This window comes from Ptychodera flava, chromosome 20, assembly GCF_041260155.1.
Source record: "Ptychodera flava strain L36383 chromosome 20, AS_Pfla_20210202, whole genome shotgun sequence".
Classification (NCBI taxonomy): Eukaryota; Metazoa; Hemichordata; class Enteropneusta; family Ptychoderidae; genus Ptychodera; species Ptychodera flava.
This window is the reverse complement of record NC_091947.1, coordinates 27,290,509-27,308,853: the sequence shown is the minus strand read 5'-3', so window position 1 is coordinate 27,308,853 and position 18,345 is coordinate 27,290,509. Positions and strand designations below refer to the sequence as shown.

Sequence of the window (18,345 nt, the reverse complement as noted above, 5' to 3'; positions counted from 1 at the left end):
TTGGTGGAAGAACATGAGAAGAATTCCAGTGACAGTTGGAAGAGTGAAACCTATTCAGATACTTAAGGAACATTTTGTAATCATAGCAGAAGGGCAGTTATGATCAGCAATTATTTTCCAACCAACTTTTGTTGAAAATATGTTTGAATAAAATAGTTACATGAAAAATATCTCTGGATATAATTTCTCAAAATTGGGTGGTTGACTGCCCCTGATCCATACATGTTCACTTCATTAATGTAGACAGTGACATACACTGATAATGTGAAAACCTAATCCTTCCTTCTATGTGTCACAGGTTTACACTTTGTTTAGGATTCATCAACTTCATCTTTTAGCCTTCATCCATACGGAAACAAAGCCAAAAGACGAGATGCTAGACAAGGTCACATCATTGGGACAGAATTTTTCCAGCAGTGATGTTCATGTTGCCATTGAAGAGTCAAAAGATCAGATGCTCATGGGTAGACAGAGGGAATCATGATAGTTTTTGCAAAATAAATTTGCAAGTTTGAACTTTTTTAAAAACATCTATATGCTTGGTATGGAAAATGTGCTTTTCAATGAAAATACACAGTAAATACTGTGTAATAAGTCTGTGATTCCCACACGAATATACAAATAATCAATAAAATACCACTTCCGAACTGGACTACACTGCAGTGCAGGGACAAAGGTGCTGTTTTATGATATTATTTCAGTGTGTAGAAAAAGTAATATAGCTTGGAACATCCGTGAACTAAACACTGATGGATGTTACGATGCTGTCACTTCAGGCTGACATTTGTAATGTGTTCCAGTAGCAGCCATTACAGCGTATTACCATACACACGTATTCTCTGGCAGGTAAAAGAAACCATTTCACCATTTTACGTCTCAGTTCTAGAAGATGAACTTCAGGTAATTTCGTTGACTGCTCTTCCAGCACATTTTGAAATGACAAACAATAAAACTGACATCTCATGGACAATGTAATTGAGACAGCTACATGTAGTTCTAAATTGATGACTATGATAATCTACATTGAGATTTAAAATATATCAATTAAATTTTTAACTCAGTGACAATAATATGCTGCTGGACTCTCATGGCAATTTCTCTCTATACATGTGCAAGAGTGCTGGTTTTAGACTGTGTATAGATAGAAACTTTACAGAACTTAATTTCACATCTGAAAATATTACAATCGACTAGTGAGGTAAAATATTATTATTCCATACTGGTATTAAATTTTGCTAAGACACCCTGAACTCTGCTTTTGAACTACTTTCATTTTAATTTTAATAATTTTGCTGATGTCCAAAACCCTGAAAATGTAAATTTGCATGCAATTGCAACAGCGCACGTCATGTTTTGTATTCAAGCCAATTAATATGCAGAGGATAAGAACATTGTCATGACTAATGACTCAGCAGGTTTTGGCGTGTTAGCACAAACTGCAAACGTTCAAGTATTTAACACAACCTGAAGTGGTGAAAAGTACCACACACGTCTGCCTGTACCTGGAACAACATCAAGCCATGTAATTGTATTAATGAAAAAGTAATTCTAATTACATAACTTGTAAAAGAGTACAGAGAAAAGGGTACACAAAGTGATGTTGATTCCACGTCCACACTCTTGAGCGCGTGTTTTCAGCATTTTCAAGTCAGGTGGCCTATATTAACATTGCATTTTAACTGGTACATCACAAAGCTTTAATTGTCTTCTGAGAAGAGCTTCGAGTGAACTGTGTGCAAACATACAAACTGACAATGAAGCGATTTGACCAAGATGCACTACACAATGCAAGATGTGGAAGATTGAAAAAATTACATGAAAAACAAAACCCATTCCCTTTAGGATCTTCAATTATAGTGTTCAAAATCCCACTAACTACAAGATTACATCATGGAAACTGCATTTACTGTATGCATAATACTCAGCAACCACTATCCATATTTTTTGTTGTATAATATAAATTTAATTTTTCAACAATTTATTTCAGCAATTCATCATGTTCAGAGAAAGTTAAAATCATATTGTGCACTGGCCGTTTTGCACTTCAACACCTTTTCATTTTAGGGGTCAAAAGGTCAAATGCCACGAATTTCGTTTGCAATGCCCATATTTTATTATCTATTCTGTGGCTCCATCAGTTGAGTGCAGAATTCGATAAATTATCTCTAATAAAGGATTTAATTATTGTCATCACCTATTCATCTATTATTTGATCAAGCAAAGTGGCACTCATCCCCGCATGGAACCACATGATGTGGCCTTGTGACATTTACAAAAGTCCATCGACTGCTCAACGATTCGTGGTAAATGTACAATGTTATAACCTTCCACTCATTTGCAGTCCTCATGACAAACATGTACATGTACGTCACAACAGTGACCTCATATATGAAATGCTGATGACAGCAATATACAGTACAGAGTCACCAGCCATTTCCATAGTGACAAAACACAACAATTAACATCCAACCCCCACTAATATTGGCAGGTTGTCCTCTCCTTGGAGAAAAATTCAAAAATTTCATCCCAAAGTGCCACACTGGTAAAAGCTTTGAATAAACATAAGTACAGTCCTTCCACAAAATGTGACTCAGGCCAATTCAGTGATAGCTCATCATCTACATTTCATACATTAGTATTATCTACATCATCAAACACGTATACCAGTATCTTCACCATTGTACTTGTATCATATACATACAACATGTATCTCATGACTACTTTGGACACTGACTTATATTAACACAGTATTGTACTATAGTTTATCAATACATTATTATAGTTTATATCATAAGCTACATACAGTCTTTGAAAACTATTTGTTGTAACTGACTCTTGCTGTTATTTTTTTCTTTCATTTGTAAAATATTTTTCTTGTTCTGAAGTCACATATTAAATTTTGCAAAAGTATAAAAGTAGTGGTATGGCTGTTACCAAGTTATTAACATGCAGATGTGTAAATTGTAATGATAACAATCATTATTATATTATTATTATTATTATTATTATTATTATTTTATGGACATATTCTTTAACCTCACTTTGGCATCTGTTTAGTCTGTGATTTGGACCAGATTGATTAACTGGTGAAAATCTGACAACAACCTGTTGACACGGACTCATCTGAAACAGCAAAATATACACACTTGCCATTCACAATACTCAAACGGCTTTGCAAAAATTACCATAATGAAAATCTTCAGTTCATTATTACAGAAGAGATTCCGGCTCATAATTTGGGACAGTTTATAAATGGACCACACCAACTTGCCAATGAAATTTTGCAACATATACACAAGTACTTTTTGACTAATACACACTGTCTATACCATAAATTTCACATATGCTGACATGCTGTACACAAATAACACTCACAATCATACAGATACGTATAGACAAGTTTATGGCAAAAGTTCCCAGGTGCCAAAAATAGAAGCAATAAACACTTCAATGCTAAATTCAAACACAGTCACATAAGTTCATTTAGTCTAATTATGTATATTGATTGTTAGGGGCCAAATGTATGCATTTAATCTTACATTTAAATTTACCAAATGACAAAAATAAAGTGTTTACACAAATCTGCCTTCTCAGACTGTTAGTGTCAGTGAAAGCAGGTCACCATTTGAGTCAAGTCTAGCTGATGCTACCTTGTTTGTCAAGAAAGTTTTGTAAATATCAAAACCAAGCATACAGAGGAATGCAAATGGCCTCAAGGAATGGCTAATTTGATTTTTGGAGAGTAGGGGTGTCAGAATGAGGGCAATGAAAAATTTCTTTTCAGGTTCCAAAATTTGATATATTTTCATGTTCAAAAATTTTATTGGTGGAACTTGTGTATTCTTTTTTCAAAGAATGATTTCTGCACTTGTTTTTCAGTTTCGAATAATGAGAATATGATTTTTGTGTTACAGTAGTGACACTGAAAAATATTAAATGAATTTTGCTCTACAGACTTACTTTTTCTACTCCCTTCCTGACATACCAGTTTGATTATTGAAAAATAATCATGGGACAGGTAATGTTTAAGATGGAAAAATTGCTAAAACATTCCTTAAGGTAGGTACAAACCATTGTCCTCCATGATCAAGTATAAAAATCAGGGCTGAACTTGCAAATTTTGGGATTATAGAAATGAACCTAAAAAGTTGACATGAAACTTAAAATGGCTGCCATACCCCTTGTTGAGACTTTTTTGTAAAATTTAATTTAATGATTTTCACAAAAAAGTTTGCTCTTTTCCAGGGAATAATACTTGATGCTTAAAGCAGAAGGCCAGAATAGTATAAATATGAATGAAAACACAGTAAATACTCCAAATGTCCAATACTGCAATTTCTTGCACTCAAACAAAATGGTTATTTGAGTTCATGATGTGTTTGAGCTCATTTACACTTATGTGAATGATGATGGGCAAAAACGGTGTTATGTTACCGGTATTAGAATATAATAAACTGTTACGGATATCAAATTCTTACTGTATATATATTATGTTGCTGTGCCTCAAAAGCTATGCTTAATTACAAAACGTCTCAATCCTAATTTCTTTGAGCTTTTTAAAACACAGTGTGATATTCACAGCATTGAGGCAGAAGTGACACCCTATAATGTTCACAGTACGGGTGTTAGGGAAATCGAGGTAACCATGAGATATGATTGTGGGATTATTTCAGAAGTCCTACAGACCTAGAAACAAAAACAGCAGTACAGTAAAAAAAAACCCACTGATTTGAACAATTAAGTGTGCACCATAAATAATAACCCTCTTACATTATCATCTCAGAAAACAAAATTACTCATTATGGGATTACAAGATTACCATTCCTGGCCCCTTTGATGTATTTTTGTAAACCACTCACCTCTTTTTGTGTTTTCATTTCAAAATTTTGGAGTTTTGTACTTTGTCATTCTGGGACTAGTTGGAGTTTTTCTCTCAATGTTGATTTCGCTTTTGGACAGTACACTCTTTGTTTGTATCCTCTCTGTCTCCGAGTCATCCATGCTTTGCCTTTGGAGGCGGTAGCCATGGTGACCCATCGTCTCCTCCAGCTCTCCTGTGAGGCCGAGCTCAGCAGTGCGTGTAGAGTTCATGGTGCTGTCGTACTCAGTGCTACTTCCTTTCGAACCGTATAGTTCAGAGTTGAAGCAGTCCCTCTCTTCTCGAACGACATCATTTTCCTCGTAGTTGTTCCCTATCTGTAAGCGTAGGCCGTTAGCAGTTGCAAAGAGAACCGGCACTTGGTAGCCGAAGTTTTTGAGCGGATGTTTCTTTTCAGATACAGGAGTGGGACTCTCCACGTGTATGACCGCTTTCTTTTGAATAATGTGGACGGGGGTGTTGTTCCGAGGACTAGCACCCGTTGCAGCATCCCTGTTGCACGTTAGTAGAAACTTCAGGTCTTCGCGAAATTCGGCGCGCATGAAAAAAGTGAGAAAAGGCACGGTGCAGGAGAAGGCGAGTTTCATCCATGTAAATGCTGTTTCCATGTCGCTCGAATATTCAAGGTTGAGGCCGATATCCGAGGATTCAATGATGGGGACATTCTGATACTGTCCAATAGCGTTCATGAGTAAATACGGTCCATATAAAATGCACCATAAAAATTGCAAAATCCCTGTAAATTTGGCCGACCTCATCTCCTCCCACAGGGGAGACTGTTCTAAGAGGTCATTTGCATAATGAAGATGCGTGTTCAGAGCTCTCACGCGAAGTTTTTCAGTGACGCCAACCCTGATGATGATGATATACGCGACCATGATAAAAAATACTGGCAAAACAAAACAAGTGACGGACGTGAACACCAAGTAAACTAATGTAGAGCCATTTGCCACAGAACAGAGAAATCTTGAATTGAAATAGCTGGCGTCGATGCCGTTAACAAGGAGGGGAAATGCTATGACAGTTGCCTGTATCCACGTAGCACAAATCAACAAATTTGTTCTGAGCCGTGAAAACTGTTCCGGGTATTTGTGGGGTGATTTTGCTGCGACGAGGCGGTCCATAGCCAAAAGTCCAAGCCCTAACATTACTTCGATGTCAATGATCTGTACGAAGAATGCGTTATATCTGCACATGAAGTTTCCCATCGGCCAGTAGCCCGCTATGCTAGACCCCAGTATGAGCGGCATGTTGAGAACGGAGTCGCACACGAACACACAGCCAACGTTCAGCAAAAACAAATTCATGACATACTGCTTCAGGCGGTCGCTTGTTCCGATAGTCATGACCAACCCCACATTTCCTATCAACGAAAGGATGATAAAAACGAGGAGAAAGAAGGCCCTGAAACCTGCCGATGTGACCGCAGAGGTTCCATTGACGATAGTCGCCTGGGTGGAGTTGACCATCATCACGTCTCCCTGCGTGTTTACATCCATCGTCGTACACACGACCTGATTCTGTCCTGCACGTCTCGACGCCAAACCGCCTCCTACACTGTACAGGCGCTTCCGCTTTCTCTTCAGGTGACAGAGCGATCATGGAACATGGCAAAACAATCGTTAGCGCCAACGGTTGATGCAGGAGTACACGTAAAACAATCTATTCCAATGTCCTCATGTTGTGGTCGCAAATCATATTTCAGAAAAACGTGAAGTGGGCAAAAATTACTAATTGAGCCTGCCACAACAACACACACCCGTGTCAACCCCTTTACTCCTTGCAAGAAAATGGCGATAGTTTGCATAACAATAAATTTGCATGATAATACGTACTTTGCATACACTGTCAGCCAATCAGTCCAGTCATAAGATCCTAAGGCGAGAAATTGCTTATCACAGATATGCGGCAGATGTACAACATTGATGTTGACAGTTCAGTACAGTAAATATCTATTAAATCGGGAAAGAAAAGGCATTGACACTTGCAAGAGAGAATTAGGGATAATTTGATAAACTGACAAAAATTTACAAGAAAAAAGATGAACAACTCAGTGTATTTCAGTTGGCGAGTAATATTGTTTAATAGGACCCAACTATTATCAGTATTATGCATGAGTCTGAACGACAGCAACCTCGTACAAATGATAGCAGACCACGGTGATCGAAATCGTTCGGTATAATCCCGCGTGCTGACGCCAAAAATGTTGAATTCAATCAAACAAATGTTTGAATCTGAAATCAACTTACTCTAGACTTGTCTGGATAGCCCGTCGAGATCACTTCTAATCCCTGGTACGTCTTTTTAGCTCCATGGCACGTGTCACTAATGTCTTCGGAAGTATCACTCTCCTTGTTTTAAGATGAGTGCAGAAAGTCCGACCATAGTAACTTAAAAAGCTCCTTGATAAGACACCCGAGCGTATTTACGTTTGTAAATATCACAATCGAAAGACAAAGGAACGACATCTTGAATTTCTATTTCTTAAAAATATGGAACGACCATATAGAATTTCTTTGTAAGACTATTAGTAAGAGAATAAGTCTTTTGTTAAGATTTATTCCGATGAACCATCGTCTTGTTTTGTATTATGGATTAATTCAGAGCACTATTGACTATTGTTGTGTTGTATGGGGAAATACCACAGCAAAAAATCTTGACAAAATTTTCATATTACAAAAGAGAGCGTTACGTATTCTGTTTGAATTGCCTAATGATTACCCTTCAGTCAGTTTGTTTTCTTCGTTAAATGTCATGTCTGTTAGACAAAGAATTGTATACTTTATGGCAATGTTAACTTTCAGGTGTATGACTGGCAGTGCTCCACATTATCTGTCGAATTTATTTGTCTTTCAGAGTAATGTCCATTATTATCAAACGCGCTCGGTTTCTCGACAGGATTGTTATATTCCGAAATCTGCTTTAAATATTGGACAACGGAGTTTTCATTATCGTGCAACTAAATTATGGAATTCACTGCCAAATGATATTAGATTAGCTTCGACTATTGGAAATTTCAAGGTGCTTCTGAAAGAATATATAACAAAGAACATTCCGCTGTAATCTTATTTATTTATTCTTACCAGTTTTGTGACTTGTTAATTATCGAGCCCCGGTGAAAATTACTCATTTGAGTAACTCGGACGCTCATTAAAAGTGTAAATAAATAAAATAAATTATGTCACGACTTCCCAGATTAGTTGATAATCAACATTTAACTAAGTCTGGATTATTATGTACCAGTATAATTTATGTCCTAGTTATTGTGCAACCCTTGATATGAGCAAGCGTTGGCGTCTTTGTATATTTCATTACCTTGTTTCAATCACTCGCTTGTTTTGCGCAATTCTACCATATGATATTTTGTTGTCTGGTCTATACTGTACATCGACAGATAAATAGCTAAACAAAGCAATGTGATGAATGATGACGATATTGTAGATGGTGGTGGTGGTGGTGGTGGTGGTGGTGGTGGTTGCCAAAAACAAGATAGCCTGAGTTCCTTCTTGTAACATGCAATGGCCTCGCAGACATGGACAGTTTCAATTACTTTGGGCTTTTTTCAAGCTAATGCACGATCATGGATGGATTGATCAATAAGTAAGCTTACATTCTGTTTCGTATAGACATTGAGTCAACATGCATTTACGGTGTACTCCAAGTTTTACCGCGTGCGACACGTTGCTTCGTTTTGGGCAGAAAGGCTCACAAAGGAACTTATGTAAATCGTAATTCTACGGCAAAGAACGTATTTCCCTGTCCCGCAACTTGATGTGGGCTGCCAGAAAAAAAAATCAAAACAATCGGCAGAGGGCGCCCATCAGTGACCACTGATTATGTGAGCGTACAGTTCATTTACTTTGGATAGAACACGCATACTTATGAGTAGCCATGTAATGAAAACGGGCTCATAGACTTATCACATTTCGATAACGTTTGAATGAAAAACATAAAAAAGGTGTCCTTATCCCATTTTACATTTAAATGTGAGGTTAAAGGAAAACCGTTGGACGCGTTGTGCCACGGATTGGGGGACTGTCCTTTTAAAACCACAAATAAAACAAACATAATTAAAAAGAGGGGCTAAACAGGCTGTCATATTCGATCGACTTGAACCATCATGCTGAGTGCGTAGTCGACAAAAAAGTTTTTTCAGGCCCAACTACACAGAGAAATCAAAGGAACAGATGCTACGATCCGCATTATGGTTTAGGTTTGGTTCTGTCTGCTTCTCCTGGCTGTTAATTATTGCAAAGAGAAGTAAAGGGAAACAAGCCAAAATTCGTTCTGTGTAATATATAGGAAGAAATGTAACGGTCGGTCCTGTACTCAATAATTGCCGTCAACGGTACTTATAGCCATTGAAGCTTCGTAATAACATGATGTCTTTACATTATTTGCAACGATCTCAATATGATCTGAGCAATAGTAACAACACATTTGTGTTCTTATTTTTATTAGCAAATGACAACAAAAACAGAACAACATCCAGATTATAAAGTTCTCTATGGATTCAATAAACAGTATGACGCTGAATGACCAGAAGCTTGTCAAAATTCCTGCTTTTTTCGAACCCTTTTTTGAAGCAAAGCGCAGAAAGCGGTGGAAATTGGTAAGGGAACCAGACTGCACCCATGAGTCGTGCAGTATCGGTCAATTCCATTGGTTTGCATCTGGAAATGCAAGAAAAACATTGCTGTTTTATTGTCACGTTCTTGAACATTTCACAAAAGATTCTGAAGGAGAAGTCATTTAAAAAAAAATATTCTAAAGGGGTGTCACTGTGCTAGCTGTCAATATCAAGTAGCAAGATGTACTACAAAACTTAAAGCTGCGAAAATGCTGACTCGGCAGTTTCACAAGGGCCGTTGATCATATTACTGTGAATCTTCATTGCTTAGTCAGCAACCAAACGTTTTCCCTTCATACAACCGAAAAGTAATTTCTAAACTGGAATGTTTTAAAACTCTACGCTGCAGGAAAGATCAGTTGTCCGTCTTGACCAGTTCTCTTCATATTTGAGGGCTTAGATCTTTCAGAAAACAGTGTGAACCGCAACAAAATCCAGGTGGCGCCAACTGGTAGATTTCATCAGTTTCGCAAAATCATCACAAAACATGATTTGAAGGCTGATATACCGATTTTACTTTTTTTTACCTTGACCTAAAATTTGGAGGGGAAATTAGAGCTGTTCGTAACTGCCCTCCCACTAGCATACACGGGGAAAATCCCCCCCCCCTGAATTTTGACGCCCACTGCCCTCCAGTATCTATGGTCTGCCCGCTCCCCACTCCCCACAACAATTCATGCTCCCCACTGCAGCCACTGCCCTCTCCCCACTACTGACATTCCCCATTGCCCACTTAATGTCCTCTAGGCAATCAAAGACAGCGCAAAACCTTGAAAGCAGCTAGTACTATACCTTAGAACATTGCGCCCCTCTAAGTTAGGCGCTTATATCTCCCCACAAGTTCTATCAAGCACGACTTTCCCCCCCTCTCCGTATTTTCCGTTACCCACTGTCAAAAATTTTCTCCCCGCCCACTGAAAAAATGAAATTTCTTCCCCGCCCACAGTAAATACTGACTTTTTCTCCCCGCCCGCTGATTAGTTTTGAAATTTGCCCGCCCGCTGAAAAATTGCGCACGAACACCTTTTTGCACGAACAGCTTAGTTGGCGGCACCTGAAAATCAAAGAGTATTACGCATTACTGTGCAATGTATATCGGAAAGCACAGAAGCAAGACGGGAACAGTACTGTCTTTCCTTACCCTACAACACGAAAGTAAATAGATAATAACATTTTTACTTTTGCGTTGTCATACACTTTAACACACAGTCACACCAAGAGTACAAAGCATCATTATAAGCCATCGAGAGTTGTGTGCATGACTTGTAAACCATTGAAGTATCCGAGACGCATAATTTAATCCACCACAGTCATACTGCGACTCGGGGACCGTTAAGTATTGAACACAGTGGCAGTTTCTGAAAATTCAAACGTGACGTATGAGTAAATTCATTGGAAAATCCTCAATTTTGCATTTTGGTTAAAACAATCTGTTTTTCTTTTGATTTGTAGGTACCTTAGGGAGATATAAATCGATATCTTGTTTCCAGCAATACTGTATATATTTTATTGACTTTGTTTCACTTGTGCCCCTTGGGACAAAATATTTATCTTCTTAGAAACTAGTCGTTAGATTACTTTTCAATTTGCTTTGCAGGTCCTTACAGCTCAACATTTCCTTCTCAAAAACAATCACTGAACAGGATTGCTTTGAAACGTGATTTGAAGGTTCTAACAGGTCGTTGAATTCATAATAAATGAATGAAATTAAAATTTTGAAAACTGCGAATGGTAATTTTTATAATAATGAGATATCACCTACCTAAAATGGTTTTAAATTTGATGTACAGGTACATTCAAGGATATTTTCTTGGGTGCAATGCGTTGTGGGTTCGAGCCCGGTTGAACCATCGTATTCTTCAGGTGCCGCCAACTGGTAGATTTCATCAGTTTCGCAAAATCATCATATTTTTAGTAAAGAACCTTTCTTGCAGCCGTCAAAACCTCATTTTAGAAATCATGAACTTCGGTAAACTTTTATTGAATATGATGCAGGTGCCGCCAACTAAGCTGTTCGTGCAGAAAGGTGTTCGTGCGCAAATTTTCAGCGGGCGGGCAAATTTCAAAACTAATCAGCGGGCGGGGAGAAAAAGTCAGTATTTACTGTGGGCGGGAAGAAATTTCATTTTTTTTCAGTGGGCGGGGAGAAAATTTTTGACCGTGGGTAACGGAAAATACGGAAAGGGAGGGGAAAGTCGTGCTTGATAGAACTTGTGAGGAGATATAAGCGCCTAACTTAGAGGGGCGCAATGTTCTAAGGTATAGTACTAGCTGCTTTCAAGGTTTTGCGCTGTCTTTGATTGCCTAGAGGACATTAAGTGCATGGGCAATGGGGAATTTCAGTAATGGGGAGGGGGTAGTGGGGAGCATGAATTGTTGTGGGGAGCAGACCATAGATACTGGAGGGCAGTGGGCGTCAAAATTCAGTGGGGGGGGGGCATGTTTCCCGTGTATGCTAGTGGGAGGGCAGTTACGAACAGCTCTAATTTCCCCTCCACATTTTAGGTCAAGGTCAAAAAAAAGTAAAATCGGTATATCAGCCTTCAAAACATGTTTTGTGATGATTTTGCGAAACTGATGAAATCTACCAGTTGGCGGCACCTGATCTCATCACCACAAGGGGTTATCTCCTATAGCCCTCGGCAGACTGGTAAAGAGAGAGCAAATCTACTCCATGGCCGTCGGCCGGACTTCTTGTACAAATTGTCTCTCGGGAATATGGTGAAAATTTGGCCATATGATTTTTTCCCTACTATCTGCTGTTAGAAAGAAACTTGTCAAACTGGTTGACTGCAAAGAAATCAATTTCCAACATTTTTTCTAGAAAGAGCGATTTTTTTTGCAAGCCTGCTGAAAAATATAATCCGTTATTTTCATCGAGTGCTTGATATTATCAGCATTAGAAGTTTGTATAATTAAGAGACCCGCGGATGAACATGCATGCTATGTTGCCACGAAGTTCTGAACATAAAATGTTCCTGTAAAGTTCCCGTTTATTTATAACAACATACGTCTTACGTTAGTCAGGCTAGGTTATTTAAGGTGAGCGATGATAGACTATGAATAATCAGAGGAAATATAGAAATCATCTTGTACAGTACAAATCAGTATGAATTAACAATCGGTAGTTGAGTAGGCTAGTGAAGTACATAAAAGAGAAAATGGGCTTTTGGTAAGGCAGGTTATCATGTATATCTCCACTTGTTTGTGAAAGGGTGTCGAACTTTGACCTGGCTGTACTGAAAGCTGGTATAACACCTGTTCAGGGGACTTGCATATGCATTTTTTTTGGCTGCTGTTGTCATTTCAATGAAGAAATGGCTCGCTGTGACGCGAAATGTATTCATGACTCACGTTTACATCATATTCAATAAAAGTTGACCGAAGTTCATGATTTGTAAAATGAGGTTTCGACGGCTGCAAGAAAGGTTCTTTACTAAAATTAAATATTATTTTCAATAATATTGTTCGTATTTTAATATAGATACACCACGGGAACGGATGTGAAACTGTGATTCAGATGCGTATGAAAGATCTTATTGAAAAGGGATTTCATTTTCTTTTTACGTCAGTGCTCAGGATTTCAAGCAACGAGAGGTTTGCATTTGAGACGAAAAGCTACCCCCACGTAAACCATTCGTGAATCTCCCTTAAAAGTGACCTGCTAACACTTTCTCTCCAAAACCCCTTTCACTGGTCAAATCGATGTCAATTTTGACCGTTACAGCAAAAGTGGGTTAGTTACAGCTTTTCTTCTTCCTCCGCCGGATTTAAAGCCTTAAGAGAGGCAGAAACGCTACTGATGCCTTTTGTTCTGTTTAATGTACAACCCTGGTGACTTTTGAACGGACTCTGGTAAGATCCAAAGGAGAAAATGCTGAAAATTGGTGATAATTTTCAAATATTTGAGGTGTAATTCTTGACATTGAGGGCGCCCTTTTTGCCGCCCCGTGATGAGGCACTGACTGCTAAATCAATACGGGAGGGTAGAGAAAGTAAACTGAAAACTGTGTGATAAGTGAAGGATTCTTGATGTGAATTTCATTCTAATGTTATAATTAGTCTATTGCCAGGTTGTATTTCTGATACATTAACCCACATAAAACGCTGGCAAGGTTGATAAACAGGGACAAGTCCGGCAAATTTCATAACTATATGTTGTGAGTTGTATATGCCGCTTCAAAGGTTCAAATGTCGGCACTTTCGCTATCTAATCATGCTGCCAAAGGATACAACAAACATTCGCACGCTGCACGCTACACAAACATTCGCGATTGATAAATTATAAAGATCAGAGCGTCATTACTTCTTCTACTTTACTTCAAATCGGCTATTACGTCTCTAAAATCATTGCAGAAATAATGCATAACTTGAGAAAGTATCGAAAGATGTTTTCCAACTGACAATCCACTCGACTTTTCCCCTTTTCAAAACACAGCAAACTCAGCCTCTGTGCATTACAAATGCTCCAAACTGCCATCTCCTCACCACATGGGGTTATCTCCTATAGCCCTCGGCAGACTGGTAAAGAGAGAGCAAATCTACTCCATGGCCGTCGGCCGGACTTCTTGCAAATTGTCTCTCGGGAATATGGTGAAAATTTAGCCATATGATTTTTCCCTACTATCTGCTGTGAGAAAGACACTTCTCAAATGGTTGACTGCAAAGAAATCAATTTCCAACATTTTTCTAGAAAGAACGAATTTTTTTGCAATCCTGCTGAAAAATATAATCCGTTATTTTCATCGAGTGCTTGATATTATCAGCATTAGAAGTTTGTATAATTAAGAGACCCGCGGATGAACATGCATGCTATATGTTGCCACGAAGTTCTGAACATAAAATGTTCCTGTAAAGTTCCCGTTTATTTATAACAACATACGTCTTACATTAGTCAGGCTAGGTTATTTAAGGTGAGCGATGATAGACTATGAATAATCAGAGGAAATATAGAAATCATCTTGTACAGTACAAATCAGTATGAATTAACAATCGGTAGTTGAGTAGGCTAGTGAAGTACATAAAGAGAAAATGGGCTTTTGGTAAGGCAGGTTATCATGTATATCTCCACTTGCTTGTAAAAGGGTGTCGAACTTTGACCTGGCTGTACTGAAAGCTGGTATAACACCTGTTCAGGGGACTTGCATACGCATTTTTTTTGGCTGCTGTTGTCATTTCAATGAAGAAATGCCTCGCTGTGACGCGAAATGTATTCATGACTCACGTTTACATCATATTCAATAAAAGTTGACAGAAGTTCATGATTTGTAAAATGAGGTTTCGACGGCTGCAAGAAAGTTTCTTTGCTAAAAATAAATATTATTTTCATAAATATTGTTCGTATTTTAATATAGATACACCACGGGAACGGATATGAAACTGTGATTCAGATGCGTATGAAAGATCTTATTGAAAAGGGATTTCATTTTCTTTTTTACGTCAGTGCTCAGGATTTCAAGCAACGAGAGGTTTGCATTTGAGGCGAAAAGCTACCCCCACGTAAACCATTCGTGAATCTCCCTTAAAAGTGACCTGCTAACACTTTCTCTCCAAAACCCCTTTCACTGGTCAAATCGATGTCAATTTTGACCGTTACAGCAAAAGTGGGTTAGTTACAGCTTTTCTTCTTCCTCCGCCGGATTTAAAGCCTTAAGAGAGGCAGAAACGCTACTGATGCCTTTTGTTCTGTTTAATGTACAACCCTGGTGACTTTTGAACGGACTCTGGTAAGATCCAAAGGAGAAAATGCTGAAAATTGGTGATAATTTTCAAATATTTGAGGTGTAATTCTTGACATTGAGGGCGCCCTTTTTGCCGCCCCGTGATGAGGCACTGACTGCTAAATCAATACGGGAGGGTAGAGAAAGTAAACTGAAAACTGTGTGATAAGTGAAGGATTCTTGATGTGAATTTCATTCTAATGTTATAATTAGTCTATTGCCAGGTTGTATTTCTGATACATTAACCCACATAAAACGCTGGCAAGGTTGATAAACAGGGACAAGTCCGGCAAATTTCATAACTATATGTTGTGAGTTGTATATGCCGCTTCAAAGGTTCAAATGTCGGCACTTTCGCTATCTAATCATGCTGCCAAAGGATACAACAAACATTCGCACGCTGCACGCTACACAAACATTCGCGATTGATAAATTATAAAGATCAGAGCGTCATTACTTCTTCTACTTTACTTCAAATCGGCTATTACGTCTCTAAAACCATTGGCAGAAATAAAGCATAACTTGAGAAAGTATGTCGAAAGATGTTTTCCAACTGACAATCCACTCGACTTTTCCCCTTTTCAAAACACAGCAAACTCAGCCTCTGTGCATTACAAATGCTCCAAACTGCCATCTCCTCACCACATGGGGTTATCTCCTATAGCCCTCGGCAGACTGGTAAAGAGAGAGCAAATCTACTCCATGGCCGTCGGCCGGACTTCTTGCAAATTGTCTCTCGGGAATATGGTGAAAATTTAGCCATATGATTTTTTCCCTACTATCTGCTGTGAGAAAGAAACTTGTCAAACTGGTTGACTGCAAAGAAATCAATTTCCAACATTTTTTCTAGAAAGAGCGATTTTTTTTTGCAATCCTGCTGAAAATATAATCCGTTATTTTCATCGAGTGCTTGATATTATCAGCATTAGAAGTTTGTATAATTAAGAGACCCGCGGATGAACATGCATGCTATGTTGCCACGAAGTTCTGAACATAAAATGTTCCTGTAAAGTTCCCGTTTATTTATAACAACATACGTCTTACATTATTCAGGATAGGTTATTTAGGGTGAGCGATGATAGACTATGAATAATCAGAGGAAATATAGAAATCATCTTGTACAGTACAAATCAGTATGAATTAACAATCGGTAGTTGAGTAGGCTAGTGAAGTACATAAAAGAGAAAATGGTCTTTTGGTAAGGCAGGTTATCATGTATATCTCCAACTTGTTTGTGAAAGGGTGTCGAACTTTGACCTAGCTGTACTGAGAGCTGGTATAACAGCTGTTTAGGGGACTTGCATATTTATTTTTTGGCTGCTGTTGTCATTTCAATGAAGAAAGGCCTCGCTGTGACGCGAAATGTATTCATGACTCACGTTTACATCATATTCAATAAAAGTTGACCGAAGTTCATGATTTGTAAAATGAGGTTTCGACGACTGCGAGAAAGGTTCTTTACTAAAATTAAATATTATTTTCAATAATATTGTTCGTATTTTAATATATATACACCATAGCAAGGGATGTGAAACTGCGATATCACATATGTAGGAAAGATCTTATTGAAAATGGATTTCATTTTTTTGCGTCAGTGGTCAGTATTTCAAGCAACGGGAGGTTTGCATTTGAAACGAAAAACTACCCCCACGTAAACCGTTCGTGGATCTCCCTTAAAAGTGACCTGCTAACACTTTCTCTCCAAAACCCCTTTCACTGGTCAAATCGATGTCAATTTTGACCGTTACAGCGAAAGTGGGTTAGTTACAGCTTTTCTTCTTCCTCCGCCGGATTTAAAGCCTTAAGAGAGGCAGAAACGCTACTGATGCCTTTTGTTCTGTTTAATGTACAACACTCAGACTCGTGACTTTTATACGGGCTATGATGAGATCCAAAGGAGAAAATGCTGAAAATCGGTGATAATTTTTAAATATTTGAGGTGTAATTCTTGACATTGGGGGCGCCCTTTTAGCCTCGCCGAGATAAGCCACTGACTGCTAAATCAATACGGGAGGGTAGAGAAAGTAAACTGAAAACTGCGTATTAAATGAAGGATTCTTGATGTGAATTTCATTCTAATATTATAATTGGTCTATTGGAAGGCTGTATTTCTCATACATTCACGGACATAAAACGCCGGCAAGGTTGATAAACAGGGACAAGTCCGGCAAATTTCATAAAACTATTGTGAGTTGTACATGCCAATTCAAAGTTTCAAATGTCGGCACTTTCGCTATCTAATCATGCTGCCAAAGGATACAACAAACATTCGCACGCTGCACGCTACACAAACATTCGCGATTGATAAATTATAAAGATCAGAGCGTCATTACTCCTTCTACTTTACTTCAAATCGGCTATTACGTCTCTAAAATCATTCGCAGAAATAAAGCATAACTTGAGAAAGTATGTCGAAAGATGTTTTCCAACTGACAATCCACTCGACTTTTTCGCTTTTAAAACACAGCAAACTCAGCCTCTGTGCATTACAAATGCTCCAAACTGCCATCTCCTCACCACATGGGGTTATCTCCTATAGCCCTCGGCAGACTGGTAAAGAGAGAGCAAATCTACTCCATGGCCGTCGGCCGGACTTCTTGCAAATTGTCTCTCGGGAATATGGTGAAAATTTAGCCATATGATTTTTTCCCTACTATCTGCTGTGAGAAAGAAACTTGTCAAACTGGTTGACTGCAAAGAAATCAATTTCCAACATTTTTTCTAGAAAGAGCGATTTTTTTTTTTGCAATCCTGCTGAAAAATATAATCCGTTATTTTCATCGAGTGCTTGATATTATCAGCATTAGAAGTTTGTATAATTAAGAGACCCGCGGATGAACATGCATGCTATGTTGCCACGAAGTTCTGAACATAAAATGTTCCTGTAAAGTTCCCGTTTATTTATAACAACATACGTCTTACATTAGTCAGGCTAGGTTATTTAAGGTGAGCGATGATAGACTATGAATAATCAGAGGAAATATAGAAATCATCTTGTACAGTACAAATCAGTATGAATTAACAATCGGTAGTTGAGTAGGCTAGTGAAGTACATAAAAGAGAAAATGGGCTTTTGGTAAGGCAGGTTATCATGTATATCTCCAACTTATTTGTGA

The 18,345-nt window shown here is 38.3% G+C and overlaps 1 protein-coding gene across 2 annotated transcripts in view; it reads right to left on the bottom strand.

Annotated features, from left to right (window-relative positions):
• Positions 1-6,667, bottom strand: part of LOC139120468 (G-protein coupled receptor 26-like) — a 38,658-nt gene extending 31,991 nt beyond the window's left edge. For both annotated transcript variants that reach the window (XM_070684920.1, XM_070684921.1), the window contains exon 1: positions 4,860-6,667. In XM_070684920.1, coding sequence (XP_070541021.1) covers positions 4,879-6,378 — 1,500 coding nt within the window. In that variant the 5' untranslated portion in view covers positions 6,379-6,667 and the 3' untranslated portion in view covers positions 4,860-4,878. The remainder of the gene's footprint in view (positions 1-4,859) is intronic.
• Positions 6,668-18,345: the final 11,678 nt, after the last annotated feature.